Source organism: Penicillium solitum (genome assembly GCF_028829755.1).
Source record: "Penicillium solitum strain IBT 25940 chromosome Unknown utg000009l_segment0_segment0, whole genome shotgun sequence".
NCBI lineage: Eukaryota > Fungi > Ascomycota > Eurotiomycetes > Eurotiales > Aspergillaceae > Penicillium > Penicillium solitum.
The window spans coordinates 4,011,156-4,029,307 of NW_027072128.1; the positions used below are offsets into that span (position 1 = coordinate 4,011,156).

At 49.7% G+C, this 18,152-nt stretch overlaps 8 protein-coding genes across 8 annotated transcripts; 3 read left to right on the top strand and 5 right to left on the bottom strand.

The window, feature by feature from the left end:
• Positions 1–881: 881 nt before the first annotated feature.
• On the top strand, positions 882–2,476 carry N7455_012623 (uncharacterized protein; the record flags this gene model as incomplete). The annotated part of the gene is made up of 2 exons (XM_040952575.1): positions 882–2,142; positions 2,211–2,476. The coding sequence occupies 2 exons, from the start codon at positions 882–884 to the stop codon at positions 2,474–2,476; spliced, it is 1,527 nt and encodes a 508-aa protein (XP_040817034.1).
• A 610-nt stretch (positions 2,477–3,086) lies between these two features.
• On the top strand, positions 3,087–3,682 carry N7455_012624 (nucleotide triphosphate diphosphatase NUDT15; the record flags this gene model as incomplete). The annotated part of the gene is made up of 3 exons (XM_040952786.1): positions 3,087–3,174; positions 3,235–3,440; positions 3,506–3,682. 3 exons carry the CDS (start codon positions 3,087–3,089, stop codon positions 3,680–3,682), a joined length of 471 nt encoding a protein of 156 aa, XP_040816794.1.
• Positions 3,683–4,035: 353 nt separating this feature from the next.
• Positions 4,036–5,399, top strand: N7455_012625 (nitrilase; the record flags this gene model as incomplete). The annotated part of the gene is made up of 2 exons (XM_040952605.1): positions 4,036–4,509; positions 4,572–5,399. The coding sequence occupies 2 exons, from the start codon at positions 4,036–4,038 to the stop codon at positions 5,397–5,399; spliced, it is 1,302 nt and encodes a 433-aa protein (XP_040816761.1).
• Positions 5,400–5,826: 427 nt separating this feature from the next.
• On the bottom strand, positions 5,827–7,920 carry N7455_012626 (uncharacterized protein; the record flags this gene model as incomplete). Its single annotated transcript, XM_040952526.1, has 2 exons — positions 5,827–6,911; positions 6,987–7,920. 2 exons carry the CDS (start codon positions 7,918–7,920, stop codon positions 5,827–5,829), a joined length of 2,019 nt encoding a protein of 672 aa, XP_040816713.1.
• Positions 7,921–8,928: 1,008 nt separating this feature from the next.
• On the bottom strand, positions 8,929–10,179 carry N7455_012627 (MBL fold metallo-hydrolase; the record flags this gene model as incomplete). Its single annotated transcript, XM_040952856.2, has 5 exons — positions 8,929–9,363; positions 9,428–9,689; positions 9,744–9,874; positions 9,930–9,960; positions 10,007–10,179. 5 exons carry the CDS (start codon positions 10,177–10,179, stop codon positions 8,929–8,931), a joined length of 1,032 nt encoding a protein of 343 aa, XP_040816734.2.
• Positions 10,180–10,818: 639 nt separating this feature from the next.
• On the bottom strand, positions 10,819–11,875 carry N7455_012628 (intradiol ring-cleavage dioxygenase; the record flags this gene model as incomplete). Its single annotated transcript, XM_040952663.1, has 2 exons — positions 10,819–11,150; positions 11,257–11,875. The coding sequence occupies 2 exons, from the start codon at positions 11,873–11,875 to the stop codon at positions 10,819–10,821; spliced, it is 951 nt and encodes a 316-aa protein (XP_040816681.1).
• A 1,658-nt stretch (positions 11,876–13,533) lies between these two features.
• Positions 13,534–15,124, bottom strand: N7455_012629 (glutamate decarboxylase; the record flags this gene model as incomplete). The annotated part of the gene is made up of 2 exons (XM_040952801.1): positions 13,534–13,648; positions 13,701–15,124. The coding sequence occupies 2 exons, from the start codon at positions 15,122–15,124 to the stop codon at positions 13,534–13,536; spliced, it is 1,539 nt and encodes a 512-aa protein (XP_040817056.1).
• Positions 15,125–15,566: 442 nt separating this feature from the next.
• N7455_012630 (acetoacetyl-CoA synthase) lies at positions 15,567–17,869 on the bottom strand (the record flags this gene model as incomplete). The annotated part of the gene is made up of 5 exons (XM_040952507.1): positions 15,567–15,719; positions 15,785–16,125; positions 16,181–16,638; positions 16,701–17,713; positions 17,765–17,869. 5 exons carry the CDS (start codon positions 17,867–17,869, stop codon positions 15,567–15,569), a joined length of 2,070 nt encoding a protein of 689 aa, XP_040816910.1.
• Positions 17,870–18,152: the final 283 nt, after the last annotated feature.

The following is an 18,152-nucleotide window of genomic DNA, read 5'->3' on the forward strand; positions in this document are numbered from 1 at the left end:
GAAAGGGAAGCCGGTTAATATTCTACTAGGAACCGGCGCCAAGAAAAGGTCTAATCGATTGGACTCCTAGAACAATTGGCATTTGAAGTAAAATTCTTTGGTGTATCCGGTGGTGCTTGGTTCCTCCTGCTCTACGTTTCAGCTAAAAAGTAGTTCCATGCTTCGGACTCCGGCTCCCTTAGGCTTTAGCCTTAACGTTGGGTTATGATCGCTGGTCTCGATTGGGATCACCGGCTAGGTCGCATTTTTCGTGGACCAGAAACGGGTCCGATTAGACTAGTTCGAGGGTTACTGATGTATGTTTCATCTTAATCTATTTAGTAGGACCTTACAGTAAGCATTAAGAGGTCCAGTAGGGTTGGACAGGGGTTCAATGTAACCCAATCCCTGGCACGGAGTAGACTCGGCCTAAGCTAGCTTACTTTAGGCTCTACTTCGTGTGCTTTGATGCCTCATCTAGCTTAGTCTCGTACTTTGTTTTCCATCGGCGAGCCCGCGATCTACATGTACTCCGTAGAATGATCTGTCTCAGATCGACCGTGTGCGGCCCCACTACCTAAATACCCCTAGCGGAGGGAACGCAATTTATTTTCAAGGACATGCATACCAAGTTGAGGAAAGCATTCTCCATGGCGAGAAAACCTAGCAGAATGTCTTATTTTCCCCACTCCTAAAGCGCCAGCTCTCATCGTTATACAGGGGAAACTACCCCCGTTGGGACTGTGAGCCACGGAGTACTCTTCTCTTGAACATCACCCTCATTTGAAAGAACATACCTCGCGCTATCGCTACTGCTCACTCTGTGGCACAGTATCGACCTTGATCTTTTTTAAAAAACCCCCCTCTTTTTTGGATCGTTCAGAACTTGTCAAATCACGATCATGTCGATATCAAACCCTCCTGTGGATGAGAAGATCACTACCGCGACAGAGCCTACAGGCCCACCCCCAGAAAAAGAAGGCGTCGCAGCTTCATTCCCACAAGAAGATCCAGCAGCATCATATAGCAAATTTGCCTACCCGCAACAACTCGTTATTTTCGCCGTTGCAAGCATCACCGGTCTCCTGAGTCCACTCAGCTCATCTGTCTATGTTCCTGCAATTCCCGAAATCTCCAGGGATTTAAATGTATCCGTTTCAGCCATCAACTATACGGTTACAAGCTACTTGCTCTTCCAAGCAATTACGCCAATCATCTGGGCTTCTGTCGGCGACAGTCTGGGCCGGCGCGGATTATACATGATCATTTTGTCCTTCTATGTGGGCTCATGTATCGGCCTGAAACTAAGTAATAACTACGCGGCTGTGCTGGTTCTACGTGCTCTTCAATCTACCGGCTCTGCTTCAACCGGTGCACTCGGCGCAGGTATGATCAGTGACCTGATTCATGTGAGCAAACGAGGCGGTTTCATGGGCACATATAGTGCCTTGGCTGGTTTCGGTACAGCATTCGGACCAGTCATAGGTGGTATCATGGCTCAGTATACCGACTGGCACAACATATTTCTGTTTCTACTCGGACTGTCAGCCACCATGCTTCTTATCATTGCGTTTTTCATCCCTGAGACCCATCGCTTGCACGTAGGGGACGGTAGTGTTCTGCTTCCGCGTTATCTTCGACCCCTCTTTCCCTTTCTTGAACCATCTGGTATGCAAAAGGATCATCCTCTACAAAAACCTGCGCTTAAAATCGATTTCATTGGGCCGATCCTCATCATGAAAGAGCTCGACGTTCTGTGTTGTATCCTGTATCCTGGAATCTGCTACACTGTTTGGCAAATGAGCATTGTCGCTGCATCCACCATCTATGCTCGTGACTATGGACTCAGCGAGCTTCACATCGGTCTCACGTACATCTCAAATGGTATCGGGTCCTTGTGCGGTAGCTTACTCGTTGGAAGGATGCTTGATCTCGACTACCAGAAGCAGCTTCGCCGGGAGTCCGAGGGGGTCGAGAATCCTCCGAAAGAAGTAAGGAGAATCGAGCACGCTCGTATTCGCGCGGTGCGCATTCCTATTCTCATCTTTATTGCTACGACCATTGCATTTGGTTGGACCGTTCGATACCATGTTCACATCGCAGCGCCTATTACCCTGTCATTCTTTGTTGGCGGATTTGATACCTGCATTCTGGCAGCATTCTGTAGGTTTTGTCCTAACTTCTAACATCTATTATCAAAATGAAGCATGAGGCTAATTATTCCATCACAGCAACCCTAGTCGTCGACTTGTTCGAGAAGAAGTCTTTTGGTGTAACAGCCAGTATGAACCTGGCGCGGTGCCTCCTCTCCACAGCAGGTACAGCGGCAATCGAGCCTATGATTCAAGCAGTTGGTACCGGGTGGGCATTTACCATCCTCGGTCTCATTTGCTTGGTGACTTCCCCGCTTGTCTTCGCTGAGTACCAATTTGGGACTGCATGGCGCGACAAAAGGAAAGCAAAACTTCAAGCTAAAAACGAGACCGGGAGCTCATAAGAAATGTTATAGTTAGATTTTATATATAAAACCGGATCATTAGAGTAAGCTTGGTAAGCTTCCAATACTATTAGACGCTTCGACTCCATACCAATTGAAAGTTAATTCCAAAAAATCGTATTTAAATCTGGAAAACTCCCCAATTTATTTCATAGAATCAGCCGAAGTGCATGTGTAAAGCGACCATCGATCTATGAAAGTCAATTTGCAGGGTCTCAGCCCCAGACCTTTGGTAGTAAGTTCGCATAAACAACCTAGAAAGGGAAACGATCCGATATTTCTTTCTTCAGGCATGGGGGATGCCAGGGTATTGGTAAATGCACGTGATGGAGCCTCCCAGCACAAATGTAAAACATACATCTCAGCACCTGCAGGAAGGTGGCGATCAACCAGGTTGATCAAGGTTCTTCGGTTACATTGAGCCGAAGGATCACCATGGCACTGGTTAGATGAAATGTTTGTTTTGGGTTTAGCGGTGAGAATAATGGGACATACTGTCAGGACACATATGTTACAACATAGTTGTTTCAAGGCATTCTCGCCCTGTGGACCTTTTTCCTCTTGAAAGGACTCGAACAGAGGCAGAACACGTCTCCTCTCAGATTTCAATATGAATCCCCGCGTCGGAGTCGGTGTTTTTGTCTTTAACAAGGAGGGCCAGGTGGTCCTCGGCAGGCGAAAGAACAGCCACGGTGCCGGTAGGTTGTCCCTGCTTTGTGTGATTTTTGTGTTATGGGGATGCCTGACCATTCTCTTAGGTACCTGGGCTTTCCCTGGAGGTCATCTTGAATTCGGGGAATCGTTTGAAGACTGCGCGGCACGAGAAGTCCTTGAAGAGACTGGCCTGAAGGCCTCAGACTTTCATTTCCTTACAACAACGAATGACGTGATGGTCGATGATGGAAAACACTATATCACTATTTTCATGGGATGTACCGTTTCTGGGGACAATCTCGAGCCTCAGGTCAGTAACCAGAGAAATATTGTGTCTCTGTCTATATTGGAACATATCTGATCAATGCTTTATAGTTGCTGGAACCCGAGAAGTGCGATCGGTGGGAATGGGTGACTTGGGAAGAGATCCGCTCGTATCTGAGTCCGATACATACTGATGGACCGAAGGCACCTCGCAAGTTGTTTCTGCCACTGGTGAATCTCGTCAAGCAGCGACCGGGATTCCACCCGGCCGGTGCCAGTCGTGGATAAAAGGGTGCCATTCGTATCCAGGCGTTTTTTCTCTGATTCAAATAGATAGAAGTTCCGCGGCATCCCACAGCGGTTAGAACTATATTTGCTCCAAATGTTACGTACGGATAAAGCAGGAAAATAGACACCCGCATTCATTCCAATGGACTACTAATTCTTCAAATCTTGAATACTTTTGATATAGTGCTACCATGTAGGTACCGTTTTCGATATGAAGTCCACGGTTACCCCGCAGCCAAGCTTCCAAGCATCCATGGTTCCCCTCAAAGCCCATTTCCACGTCATTGACCCAAATCCCTCCTCTTCTCCTCTTCCCAACTGTAACCCTAAAACCACAGAATATCAATCCAAAAATGCCCTCTCTCACAGTAGCTGTCGCCCAATCCCGTACACACGACTCTCTAACCGAAACCCTCCGTTCTCTCGAACGAACAACAGCCCTGGCCGCCCGCCGTGGCGTGCACCTTCTCCTCTTCCCGGAAGCCTATCTAGGCGGATACCCGCGGACATGCACCTTCGGCTCTGCAGTGGGAAGTCGACACCCGCGTGGCCGGGATCAGTTCCTCGCATACTTCAAGGCAGCCGTTGATCTAGGCGACACGCCGGCTGGGGCCGGGGATGAGTGGATCGGTCGCAAGCTGGAGATTGCGGAAGGAAAGAGGTTCCGGGGTGACGGGACGAGGGAGTTTCTTGAGCGTGTTGCAAGGGAAACTGGGGTGTTTATCGTTACCGGGTTGGTGGAGAGAGCAGGGGGTAGTTTGTATTGTGCTGTTGTTTATGTTGATCCTGTTAGAGGTGTTTTGGGGAAGAGGAGGAAGGTTATGCCGGTATGGATTTCTTTATCCTTTCTTCTCTCGACCTATTATCGATCCTATATTGACCTTAATAGACGGCCGCTGAACGCATGATCTGGGCCCAGGGTTCCCCTTCAACCCTCCGCGCCGTCACAACAACCCTAAACGGTATCCCGCTAACCATAGCTTCGGCAATCTGCTGGGAGAACTACATGCCTCTCCTACGTCAGAGTCTGTACTCCCAGAACGTCAATATCTATCTCGCTCCTACGGCTGACGCCCGCTCTACCTGGCTCCCGCTCATGCGTACCGTTGGCATAGAAGGCCGCTGCTTCGTGCTCTCGGCGAACCAGTGCGTGCGCGGCTCTGAGCTGCCGGAGTGGATTACCGGTGGGAATACCGGTGCAAGCCTGGATACAAATCCAAATCCAAATCCTCCTGCGGATAAATCGAAGCATCCTGAAAGGAAACTGTCCATCACTGCTGAGGGTCCGCATGAGATTGTCTGGCCGCAGGCTCATGGTGAGTCCCAGGGTCAGGGTCAGGGTCAGCCGGAAAATTCCTCCACGTCGAATAATAAGCATCCCCTGGGGCCCTCGGAGTCCGTATTGGATTACGTCTGTCGTGGTGGAAGTTGTATCGTCTCGCCGCTTGGAGAGGTTCTTGCCGGTCCGTTGTGGGAAGTCTGCACGGATGATGTGCCGGATAGTAGCGATGCTGCTGTGACTGATTCCGCACCTGGCACGTCGGCTAGTGAGTCTAACCCTGCTGTTGCAGCCGGTGATGGGTTGGCTATCGCGCGCATTGATATGGATGATTGTGAGCGTGGACGACTGGATCTTGACGTTGCTGGAAGTTATTCACGGAGTGATGCGTTTAAATTCGAGGTTGAGGGGTTGGATCTTGCGCCGCCTCCTTTGTAGGAAGTCGGTTTTAGTGAATAGGGTATATGGTGTTGGTTAAGGATTGATGTGTTGGATATGGACTGGAAGTAATGAAACGAAAGAAGAGGAATAGGTATATGAGTTCATGGATCAGCTACATAGAATGCCGCTAAGAAACATCGAATTGGAAAACTTTCTACTCAAAAAAGCACAATCATCAGAGAATCCCAGATTCTAGTCGTCAAGGAAAAGAAAAGAATATAACTCGACCCCAAACCCCAACTGAAAACTGCCACCGCTGAACGACTGAAACGCCTCGGGATATCAATGGATATTAACAAGTCATGATCTTCGCCATGCCAGCATGTGTCAGCTTTGTCCGTTCTCTATGTACACCCTCCATCCTTTTAGATCGAGAACCACTACCAGCGATTCCTGATCTAATCTAACAGCACTTATGTATCGTTTACTCCACCAGCCACACGGGAGACTTGATCAGCACCGTTGCAGGACCCTTGCCGCGCACTTCGACGGCCAAGAATGCTGCGAACCGGATACGCGGGTGGCTCTGAGCTAACTCTGCAGGCTCGCTCTTGTCCTCGGTTGGTCCAGGCGCCGGCGCCGGACGACTGATCTCGCTAGAGGCATGCTTACCCCTTATCAAGGCGCCAAAGATGGACTTCTTGCTGGGCTTTTGCTGGGCCGGTGAGCCGTTCTCTAGCACTCCGGCGGTTGAGCCGGATGAGGCATCTCCCTCTGCCGCAGCAGGCTCCTCGAGCTGATCTTGGTCTGAGGGTGGTGGGGGCGGGTGGCTCAGTGCGGGTAGTTGGCCTTCGACCTTCATGTATTGCTCAGCGAGGGAGATGCCCGGTGGGAAGTAATCGACGCAGACATCGCGGGCTTCAAGGGGGATTTTCTCGATGATGTTGATTGAGTTCTCAACGATCATCCGCACGCTTGCTTCTAGATCGGGCAATGCAATTTCGTGCAGCTGGGATCCCATGAAGGCAGCGAGTTCCACGATGAGTTGCTCGACTAGCTTAACGCGATGTTGTTGGGCTTCAGGTCCGACTAAGGAATCACTCAGTCCGTCGAAGGTCGTGCGGCGCCAGTAAGAAAGTCTCGCCGAGGCATTCTCACGGTCTTCTTCGGATGACGGTCGCTGCCGTCGCAGGTTCATTTCGACATTCTTCAGCTGCACACTGAATGCTGGATCCAAGGATGGATGGAAATAACGCTGGAATACTTCTTCTACTAGCCATCGGCTGATTACCGCGCGTCCGACCGCGGTCATTTCTTTCGTGCCGACCGATAAAGCATCGTCGGTGACCATTCCATTCAGCCACGATGGAATACTGCGCCAATATTTGCGCACGGAGAAAGCTAGGTCTTTAATCGCTCCGTCAAGTCGCTGGAATCGGTTGGTATATTCATTATCGTCAAGTACGGTACGCGACACTGCCATCCGTTGGTGTGCGACCGTGTTCTGGAGATGCTGAACCTGCGCATCTTTCTCAAAGTAGTACCGTTTCACCTTGGAATACTTGGCCTCTGTTTATTATTAGTTATCAAAAAATCAACCCTCGAATTCAAGAAAAAAAAAACAAAAAAAAAAAAGATTCTTACGGAGTTCATCATGCTTCTGGATCAATGCCCGCACGTCCACTTCCCCGGAATCCTCGCGGCGGTGTATCTTGGTGGGTGTGCTCCGTCCGGGATCAGGCATGTTGTTTGACACACTACCCTGCCGACTCCGATTTTGCTGCGGAGAACCTGCCGATTTTTGTCTGTCCAGCTGCTGAAATTGACCCTGGTTCTGTGATGCCTGCGCGGAAGACTGCATGGCGTCAGGATAAACGGACTGTAACGGGGAAAGCGGCTCGTGAGTCTGCTGGGATGGGGGCCGGGTATTCAATACCGGATCCAGGGCAAAGGGGAAAGCCTGTCCCCGATGAAGATGTTCAGGCGCGTAGCGTGGTGATTCGGGGACAATCTCGGTGGGCGACGGTCGGACGTACTGTTCAAGCAGAGATGGGTCGGTGCCGGACCGCGGGAGTTTGGTATAGAGGGGTTGCACTGGTTTCTGTGCCCACTCCGGGTTGTCTTGAGCGTGAGCAGGATGGGAAGGTCGGGGACCTCGTTGGGGCTGTTGGTATTGCTGTTGGTGGGCGAGAGATTGTGGTGCCAGAGGTGAGGGGTTCTCCGCGTAGGAATGGCGGAGATGTGCCGGATACTCGTCGGACTCGTCTAGGGTCTCTGGATGTAAAATTCCAGGTGAAGTGGGTTGTGAGATGGGAAGGGAGATTGTTTTGCCCTTGACAGAGACACTGCGCTCGACACGACCCTTTTTGCGATTCTGTGAGTCGTCGGCGACAACGTTGACGGTCGAACGGTCACTCAAAGGTTTCTGACGTTGACTTTGTGACCGACTTAGAGTCTGCGGCTGATTCTGTACAGGACCAGGAGAGGACTCGAATTGTGAAAAGCGCCGGTCTGAGTCGTTTATGTTGGGGTCCGGTGGAGCAAACGCGGGGCGGGCCAACTGTTCGGCGCTTCGCATAGAATGATGACTTGTCCGATTCGAAGGCGACTTGCTTTTAAAAAGGTTGCGCATCACTGCTTCTGATCTTGGGCCACACAAAAAAAAGGGGGAGGGGAGGGAAAGAGAGGGGAAGAGGCTGATTTGGTGGACCTGGGGTCGACGGGCGATGATTGGAGAGCTTGTTCTATATATAGGTTAAACAATGGATGACCGTGGGCTTGGTGGGCTTGGTGTAAAAGAGATCCACCTTTATAACCCCTCGGGAGGTAGTCCCACTCAAAGAGCTTACATTTTCGTAGCCAGGGTGTTAGTGTGTCATATCCGATATCTATAGGTAGCAGTCAAGGCCAATGTAGAGCTACGAATTGCCTTATCGAGAGATTCCAGCTGTCCCAAGTATCGGAGTCTACTACGAACGTCACTAGCCCGCCTTAGTATATAGTTAGAGATGTCCTACATATGCACTGAGATAAGAGAATAAATTCAAGAGATATAATCAGCCAAAGCACAGGTGGCAATAAAACGGCCTGTCTGGTGCATCGGACGCCAAGACCACGATGAGCAGCTTAAAATGGCGTCAAAAGCGGCTGCCCTCCCATTCACTGTGTTATCCTTAATTGTACGGAGTAGTATTTGAAGATTTGAAAGAACAGCCCTGCAATTTCCTATATCGGCCATTCAAAGCCGAATATTTTTGGATATGGAGAATGGAACACGGGCCATATATGAGCTTCGTCATCTACTACATACCATACGGCGGTTATAAACCGCCCCCAAATTCCCCAAGACAAGAAAAGACAAAAGGACCCTCTTTTGAGGGCGAAGCAAATTATAATTCTCGTATAAAGTACTCCGTGCCATTCCCCATACCAAGAATGGCACCCTCGAAATATGTGATGGAGCCCTTTTCTCAGCCCCCGACCCACGCGTCCAGGGCTGAGCACAAGCACAGACACGCATACTCCGTGCAGAGTACTCCGTACGGGATAGTTAGATAAAACCTCAATGTCTTACTATTAGGCCCTCCTATTCCATAACTCGAAAGCAATATTGATCCCTACGATCTAAAAACACAACCTTCTCCAATAATCCCACTACCTCGATGATCCGCCTGAAATCTTCTAGTGGGCTCGCAAAGACGTCGTAGTCATCATAGTGGATCGGGATTGTAACGTCTGGTTGGATCAGCTGAATCAATTGGAGCCCCTGCTCCGCATCCATAGTAACCGTCAACGCTAGCGGTTCCATTAGTCTTCCTACTAAGGGAGAAGGAATGGTCGCGCCACCGAGGTGGATGAGCATCAAGTCGATCCGTTGGTCTGCATATCGCTTAGAGATTTCATGCAGCTCGGCTGCCATCAGGGTATCTCCTGAGATGTAGATGCGATAACCGCAGGAGAAGTCTGCGGTGTTGGTGCCGCCGTGGCCTAGCTCGAGCATCCAGCCATTGGTTGGGGGAAACTGTTGATATGTTAGCTTTAAGGCCATCTAATTAGGAATATCTAGAAGAAGAAACTCCACTCACCACATTGGCTAGCGCATTGAGTTTCTCTGCCATTCGGTTACGAGGTACATGCTTCCCTGGCATCGCCGTTACGCGCAGTCGGGGCTGTCCTGGCCCTTCTGCGCCTTCAATGTTGACTTCAATCTGCTCAAATGTATCGAGCGCGGATACAGATGTATACGAGTCGTGTGCTTTGGAAGTGAGATGCTCCTTCGCATGTTGTGTAGTGATGATGGGTATATCACGCCTCAATGTAGTCTCGACCTTTTTATCAAAGTGGTCCCTGGAGAGATCAACGTTGATAATCTGCTTAAGACCTCGAATCTCCGAAACTTACTCGTGATGGTGGGATAGAAGGACTAGATCAATCCGAGGGAGGTCATGCAGGTCGGCGGCCGGGTTGGTGAGGCGCTCACTTGACACACCTGGACCAAGGTGGACATGATCGCCTGCGTGAAGGAAGTTAGGCTATCACGGTCAGTCTGTGAGCATTGGGCTTCCAAGGTTGTCATCAAGAGCTGACATCAGTCATAATCCGTATTCCAGACCATTCTCTGCTCTATTTAGTACACGCTGACAACTTTCTAGATGTGAACACACATGATTGTTGTGGCCGTTCCCACGAAGAACAGGGTTGCATTTTCCTCGCCTGGCTTAGATGGAGTAAGCTTCGTCGCCTTGGCTGGAGGAAGTTGAACCGGAGCAGAAGTCTGCAGTGGAAGGTCTCGGGCTGGAGGATAATTCCTGGTCGGGTCAATCAAGATTCGCTTCATGGTATATAAGTATGTAGCGAGAGTAGGAAACGCAAGCACTATAGCCCTAGGTACTCTTATATATAAGTCTACGTATGCATGACATCACAATTGACATGATCTTGCTTCAGCCTCAAATGTTACACTCCTTGGTTGCTCGCTCAAAGATGTAGATATCTACGATATGGTTATCGAATCTTTGAGTTCTTAGAAGGTAGCGCTTCTTGTTCTTGTTTGTAGGCGTTTTTTTTTAAATGGTTGTACAAGTCTGATATTAGTATTCTCCGGGAGTCCTCCGTGAGTACTTATCTATGGATTCCGTGGATTGGATGCTCTCTGATTACTCAGTGATGCTCAGTGCCCACCTGGGCAGGTGTCCAATCAGTGAGCAACACTGATGCCGCCCGCCGTAGGCTATCCATGGATACCCAGAAGGGATTAGCCCTATATAGTTTATACTGTGATAGTTAAGTTGTTGATAGCATTGCCACTGTCCTTATTTTTTTGGAGCTTTGTTATATAATATAACTAAATTACAAAACATGTAGGATTAACAAATCCCTCGGTATACCGGCGTATTTACGCCAACATCACATGAGTGCCCACACAAAGCCATCTAGATGTCCCATGACAATTTTAAAATCGAGCAGTCAATCCTCCTTACTCAATTGCGGTCGTGTCTACCCCGACAGTGATGTATCCCACCATACCCTTGGTCACATCCTTGCCGTCAATAGGAACGATAGAGATGACGGGGTTATAACCATTTGCAGTGTCTTGGCTAAAGACGGAGTCGACAGCATTGGTGGTGCGGTTAATCTCTGTATGCGAGGCATAGGGCTCCAAAGCCATGATCTTTTCCTCAAGCTCCTCTTCAAAGTATACCTGGCCGGTGCTGACTGTGTTACCGTAGGCGATGGTGCCGTTTTCACGGATGGTCCAGTCGGTGTGAACTTGCACATGGATGTGGATGGCTCTTTCAATGTAGAATCCTGTGCAAAAGCGTCCGGTATTAGTGACAGCCAGATTAAGCAATTCGTTCAATATCAGGTTGATATGGAACGGATGGGCCCGTGTGATGTAGAGGGTGAAGCTTACCTGGGAAAACGGTCTTCATTTCCATCATGCCGTTGGCGTCAGTCGGCCACATTCCACGCAAGAAGGTAGTGTCGTCAGTGTGAAGGTCCGTGGTACCAATTTCGAAATCAGTGATGTTGAGTTGCTCCAGGAGCGTCGGAAAAGCGGTATTAGGAGACAGTCCTGTGAAGCTGGAGTAGCTTCCGGTGGCATTGCAGTGCCAAAAGTCGACCAGAACACCCTCCAAAGGCTCACAGGTAGCCATGTCCAGCACACCAACATCCAGCCACAGGGGGACACCGGGCTGATCCTCGGTCATATCCTGACGGAGGGTTTGGGAGCGCGGCCAGATATACGGTCCCTCAGTCACTTCAGGGGTCAACACGCAGGTATCATTCTGGATGACCTCGTAATAAGGTGCTTCGGTCTGAATCTGCACGGTGGTGTTACCGCGGGATCGTTTACCGAAAGTGTTCCGCTTCCAGCGTTTCTCGTTGAAACGTGCAACGTGGTTGGCACAGCGTTTGGAAAGCCCATCTCGGCGAGCGACTTCCCTTTTAGAAACGTGAGCGTAAGGCCCGGGGTGGGCGAGGGCCACAGTTGCGAGACTGGCGACGGCCAAAAGCTTGGAAAAATGCATGATCGGGGGAGAGCCAACACCTGAGATGGAAGATGGATCGACTGCTGATCTCCCACATACTTTGTAGACAAGTCTATATACACTGGAGTTTCTAGCCGCGTAATAACCATGCGTAACCCCACGGGACTATCAGTCTTGGCATAAATTGGCACCTTTTCAAATCGATACAAGGTTATTTGACGAGCCAAGCTTATGTACGTAGAACTGTGGACCTCGGGACCCACGGACAGGCTTATTCAACATCCGCCCATTCCTTCACTGGTTTCATATGGTAATTTGGGTAGGTTCAATGTTTGTAAGTGAAGCGTCGTAACACGCTATACAAGACCCCTGAGGACCACTCGACGGACTTTTACAACCTTCGATCAACACACGAGTCAAACAGATAGCCTCAGTAACCTCGCAAAGCGCCCAACCACCCATACCTGGTGCTGGACCCACCAAACGTACTTTGTCGCCGAACCTTCCTTACTCCCACAGACGGGGTAGGTGTGTGGCTGCTCAATTGGTCAAAAACAACGCTCGTAGTGTAGTTAGCAGTAGTCTAACCGAGGCTGTACAACTCTTCAATCAAGTGCCTACATATTTATATTAGGTCCAGGTGGAGAGCCTACGCTTATGCCTTCCCTCCTTCAAGAATACAGGAGTCAATCCCCTGAGCATGTTTTTGAGTTGAGATCAAGGGCGTAAACACAAGCGCACTGTAACATATACCGAAGATTGGACAATGGGAAAACCAAGATCTCTTACCCCTGTTCCAAGGAGGTTGCGTCAGCACGACGATGGGCGCCGGGCCGATCCGAACTCTAAAGAGAATGACTAACAATTTGACCTATACGGCATCACACACCTTCAACAGAGCATGACGAATGCAAACATCTGACGACGGCTAGACTGGCTTTGGGAGAGAAGTCGATAACACTAAGAAAGCCTGGGAGGAAAATGGTTTGGGAGAGAAAAGGGAAGACTATTGGCTTCAAAATAGAGCAACTTTATCATAAAGATTAGGGTTACTTTTATACCTTTCCTTGGATTTCTTTTCTTGTTTCATCGGCCGCTAACACGGACTACAGAACAGCTCATTGGTGGTGATTTCCAACGACTGGCGGAGATCTTTCGAATTACACGAAACTATTGCTCGTTCGTGGCAGTGCCCGAAGACGACGACTTCTTCAAATCTGAAAGTGAGCTAGGCACCTTCTCGCGGGTATATTACCTTATTAGGAAGGAAGCCGCTAGTCACATATTTCCACATTTGGACAAACACAAACATTCGGCAGTTCCGCCACGCAGATTTAGCCGGGTCGATCGGGATCGACAATCGATTTGACGTTTTTTTCTATCTTGAAATGGACGCAGATTTGTCTCTGATAATACCGTATGCTAATCTAAAATTATCGACCGAAAATAAGCCGAACCCCTTTTTCTAGACGTGAACAGCCAATGGAAACCACGTATTGACCAATAGACATACATGTTATTGATAGCTATTTCCCGTATCGAATCAGCATTGGTTAGGCCGTCCCTTCTAAAGCTCTAACTTATGCATGGCCAGTGACCTGGGGTTCATTGATTTATTCATTTCAATTTCGTGGTCCATATGCTACAGCTAGATACCAACCCAATGAGGTGGATCCTGTCACAGGAACATGAGGAAATTAACACACGCCATGTGTCTTGCCAGCCTTGCCCTGCAGCGAGTGTTTCTCGCCGATGTAGTGAGGGTGAACACGCGACTGGTGCCGAGGGTGGTTGCGGTGGTTTTGCATATGCCTGTGGGGCTGTCAGTATGAAATTAGAAACATTTAGAACAGAAGGAGCTTACGTCTTGTACTTGGCAAACATGGACTTGTCCATAGCATCCAAAGTCTCGATAGCAAGTTTGAAGTCCTGGATCAAGCTGTCACATCGGTTCATGCTAAAGTCCTCGCGGATGACAATGCGCATCATCTGCAGCTTCTCGCTATGAGGCGCCATGGTGTAAGCAGGCACAATCCAGCCTCGCTCGCGTAGCTGGTGGGCCACGGCGAATTCATCGTAGACACGACCGTTGTTTGTGGGAAGACGCCAGGCCACCAGAGGCAGACCCCGGCCATGGGTCTCACTCAAGATGACCATGCCCATCTTTGCGAACTCCGCAGACATGTAGTCGCTGATGCGAGTCAGGTTGGTCATGATTGCACGGTAACCGTGCTTACCCAGGCGGATCAGTTGGTAGTACTGCCCAATAACATGAGAAGCACCCTTGGAGAAATTCAGAGTAAAGCTGGCCTGGTCAGCTCCTAGGTAGTTGATGTTGAACACCAATTCCTGGGGCAAAAACTCAGGAGAGCGCCAGATGACCCATCCGACACCGGGGTAGACCAGACCATACTTGTGACCGGAGACGTTGATAGAAACCACCTTTTCCAGACGGAAGTCCCACTCAAGCTCGGGGGTGATGAATGGAGCGACAAAGCCACCACTGGCTGCATCAACGTGAATTGGGCAGTCAATGTTACGCTCCACTAGCAGATCATTGATCGCCTTGACATCCTCATATTCACCGGTGTAGGTGGTACCCAAGATAGCGCAGATACCAATTGTGTTCTCATCCACCAAATCGACTGCCTCTTTGGGGTCGATCACGTATCGAGTTTCGGTGCAGTAGACGTACTTCTCCTCGATATCGAAGTAACGAGCAGCCTTTTCCCAGCAGACCTGGACAGCACTGTTCATCACAATGTTGGGGCGCGACCAGTCCTTGCCCTCGGCCTTGCGCTTGTTCTGCCATCGCTTCTTCATAGCTAGTGTTCCCAGCATAATGGCCTCGGAAGACCCAATGGTTGAAGTACCCATGGCATTCTCACTGTTGGGATCAGTGGGAACGTTGAAGAGTCTAGCAATCATATTCACGCATCGGTTCTGGATCTCGGCGGAGTGGGGATATTCCTCGTAATCAATGAAGTTCTTGCTGAAGGATTCGGTCATGATCTCCTCGATCTCATCTTCCATGTACGTGGTGACGAAACTGGCGAGGTTGAGCTTGGGATTACCGTCCAGACTGAGCTCGTCCTTGATCATCCGAGCGGCAACCTGGCGGGGCATCTCTCGCTCTGGCATTTCATGCTGGGGCATATGATCCGCAGCAAAGTGAGTGCCGTAGACATTGGTGTCGAAGTCATTTAGTTCCACGGGAGGAATGGAGTCAACGTCACGAGTAGAGGGGAGGACCTCATTGTCCTTCTTAACTTTGGCGAGATGGACCATAATTGCGAATAAAATGATAAAAGATAGAAGACAAATAAAAGAATAAACAGCAGTCAGGAATTGAGGAATAGGAGAGGAAAGAAGCTGAGAAACGATAAATAGACAGACAACCTGTTCACGGGCGGGGAGACATTTAATGACGCAGTGCACGCACCGACTCCATCAGCCCATCACTTTTCCCTCTTCTTCCCAAGGTTCTTCTACACTTCTTCTACATTGATTTTATTCCTTCCAATGCTATAATCTTTAATTCTTCTACCGAATTTAATCTACTTTCTTCCTTCTACTATGTATTCACATACCAAACCCCCCCCCCCCCAGACGATCTCGGTGTTGCTAAAGCTTGGTCAAAGCTTGGCAGAGACAAGTGACGATCCCGATGGACCCGGTCTGCCCCTCTTATATGGAGACACATGAAATGCGAAGAGGCCCAAGAGTCCACTCAGAGCTTGCTCTGGCGCAACGTTTCCACTTTAGCGAATTGATAGTAGAAGTCTAAGCTCTTCGGGTTGAGAAGTGTCCCCGATGGCTTGATGATTTTTCCCGAAACAATCTGCTTCACAGGAAGCTCCACCTTTTTGAGGTTGACTGTGGTCTGTGACGATATACGTGGGTCAGTCCCGCTTTTAAAGATTTTGTTTTTGTTACAAAAGTACATACCGGAATTTCGGGTGTCTCGAACGTGAACATCGGCACATGGCGGGGACTCAGCTCTGTACGAATCGCGCTCTTCACCCGTGCAACCAGGTCCGGCGTGAACGCTACCCCTGGTTTCAAGAGCAAAAAGAGCATGACTCGCTCGTCTACATCGGTTGGTCGTCGCTGGCCTACACATATGGAGTCAACAATCTCTTTCGAAAATTGACCCTCGAGTACTCGATAGATCTCTGCCGATCCAAACCGCACACCCGATGGGTTGAGGACCCCATCGGCGCGTCCGTGAAACACGATCTGTTTCGTGATTGGATGGATGGAAACGAAATCGCCGTGTGTCCACACACCTGTAGATAGTTAGCGACCATACAAGGAGGCACATGAAGAGGGGGGTGGGCCCACTATCGAATCTCCCAAAATACGCATCATGGTACTTTTTGCCGCCCTCGTCACCCCACAACAGTGTGGGCATATTGGGAAAAGCAGACGTAGCGACCAATTCGCCCGGAACACCCTCCTCCACGGGCTCACCCTTGATTCCGTCGCCGCCCTCAATTGTCGAATCGTAAACCTCCACCGGAATGCCTAGGCTGCATCCGGCACATCCGCCAACATACAGGGGAGCAAGAGGGTTGCCGATTCCAAAGCATCCTGCGATATCGGTGCCGCCAGAAATATTGTTCAGGCGAACATGGGATGGGAACCCTTCGTCGTAGAACCACTCAAATAATGCATCCCGCAGCACCATGCCAGTGCTTGTGACAACTTGTAAAGAGCTGAGGTCAACTTTCTCACGGGGCTTGATCTTAGCCTGCTGTAACTCATGCAGCCACCGGGGTGATATTCCAAGGTGGGTCACCCTGCAATTGATTAGTCTGAACTTGTACATCGTAGAGTGAATGCCAACAGAAGGACGACTTACTTCTCCTGGGCTGCAAGATCAACCAAAGCAGTGATGCCTGGAATAAATGGGCTTCCATCATATAGCACCACACGGGCACCAAAGAGCAAAGTCTGCACGGCACCCATATACATAATCCATCCAGTGGTCGTGTATTGCAAGGCAACAGAATTAGGCCCGAGCTCAGTATGCAATATCCCCTCCTTGATGGAGTTTAGAAGCACACCACCCACAGAATGGACGATACACTTCGGCTGTCCTGTCGTGCCAGACGAGTAAACCACCAAGAAAGGATCACGGAATCCAACTCTTTCAAATTCAAGTTTCTCGTTGCCGCCCGCCTTTGTGAGATACTCCGCCAGAGTCTTAGTCCTAGGAATGGAGCTGATATCCGCGGGCCGCAAAGAGAACCGAGGTAGCGCGATGACCCCCTCGAATTCAGGATCAGACTCCATGCCTTGAACAATTTCCCCAATCTTCGGTCGCAAGTCAATGGTCTTGCCACTGTAAACCGCCAAGTCGTCCATAAACAGCCAACGAGGCTTGATCTGCAGCAGTCTATCCAGAACACCCTTAGTACCCATATCCGTAGAACTAGACGAGAAGATAGCTCCCAGAGCCGTTGACGCCAGGAACACAAGAAGTGTATCAATGCTATTCGCTGCGCAGAGAGCAATACGATCTCCCCGAACAACCCCATGAGCCTTCATAGCCTGGATCAGCGCTCCAGTCCGTCGCCGGAGCTCACCCCAGGTAAGATGGACAGCCTCATGCGCAGCACCTTCTCGGACTTCGCTCACGGCAATCTTGTCGTCTTCCTTGTCTGTATTGTCGCCAGCAACGCGCGAGAAAAGCAAATTTTCAGCGAAGTTCAGACGTACACCAGTGAACCACTCGGGCACGCTGTCCATCCGAGCGGATTCATCGACTACCTTAGTGTACGAGCCCTCGTGGATCAGTTGGAAGTATTTCCAGCAGAATTCCCAGAATGCCGAACGGTTCTTGACTGAATACATGTACATATCATGGAAAGACTGGGAGAAGTTAGATAATATAGGATCTTTACATGGGCTATCTTCACTCACGTCGAACTTGCGTCCGGTGGATTTCTCTAGGTCTCGCTGGAAGTGACCCATCTGGGTCGACTCTGGGGCTGGATGTTCCCATATCTTACGCGGAAGGGATGTCATCTTGAAGAACTCAGGTAGTAATATGTGAGGAATGTAGAATCTCTCTAATCTTCCAGTTTTATATCCCTTCGAAGCTTACCGAGGCCCGAAACAGATAAGCGGGTATCCTGCGGGGACCCCGCTTCCCTGGGGCTACCCGTAAACCTTCCAAGGTTGGATGTACACACATTGAACATCTACAGATCAAAGTCTCCTTATCATTCAATTCGCTGGATTTATTTAACTCTGAGCTAGACAATTATAAGCACAGAGCAGCATAGTAATCAGCTTAGTTGTTGGGTGT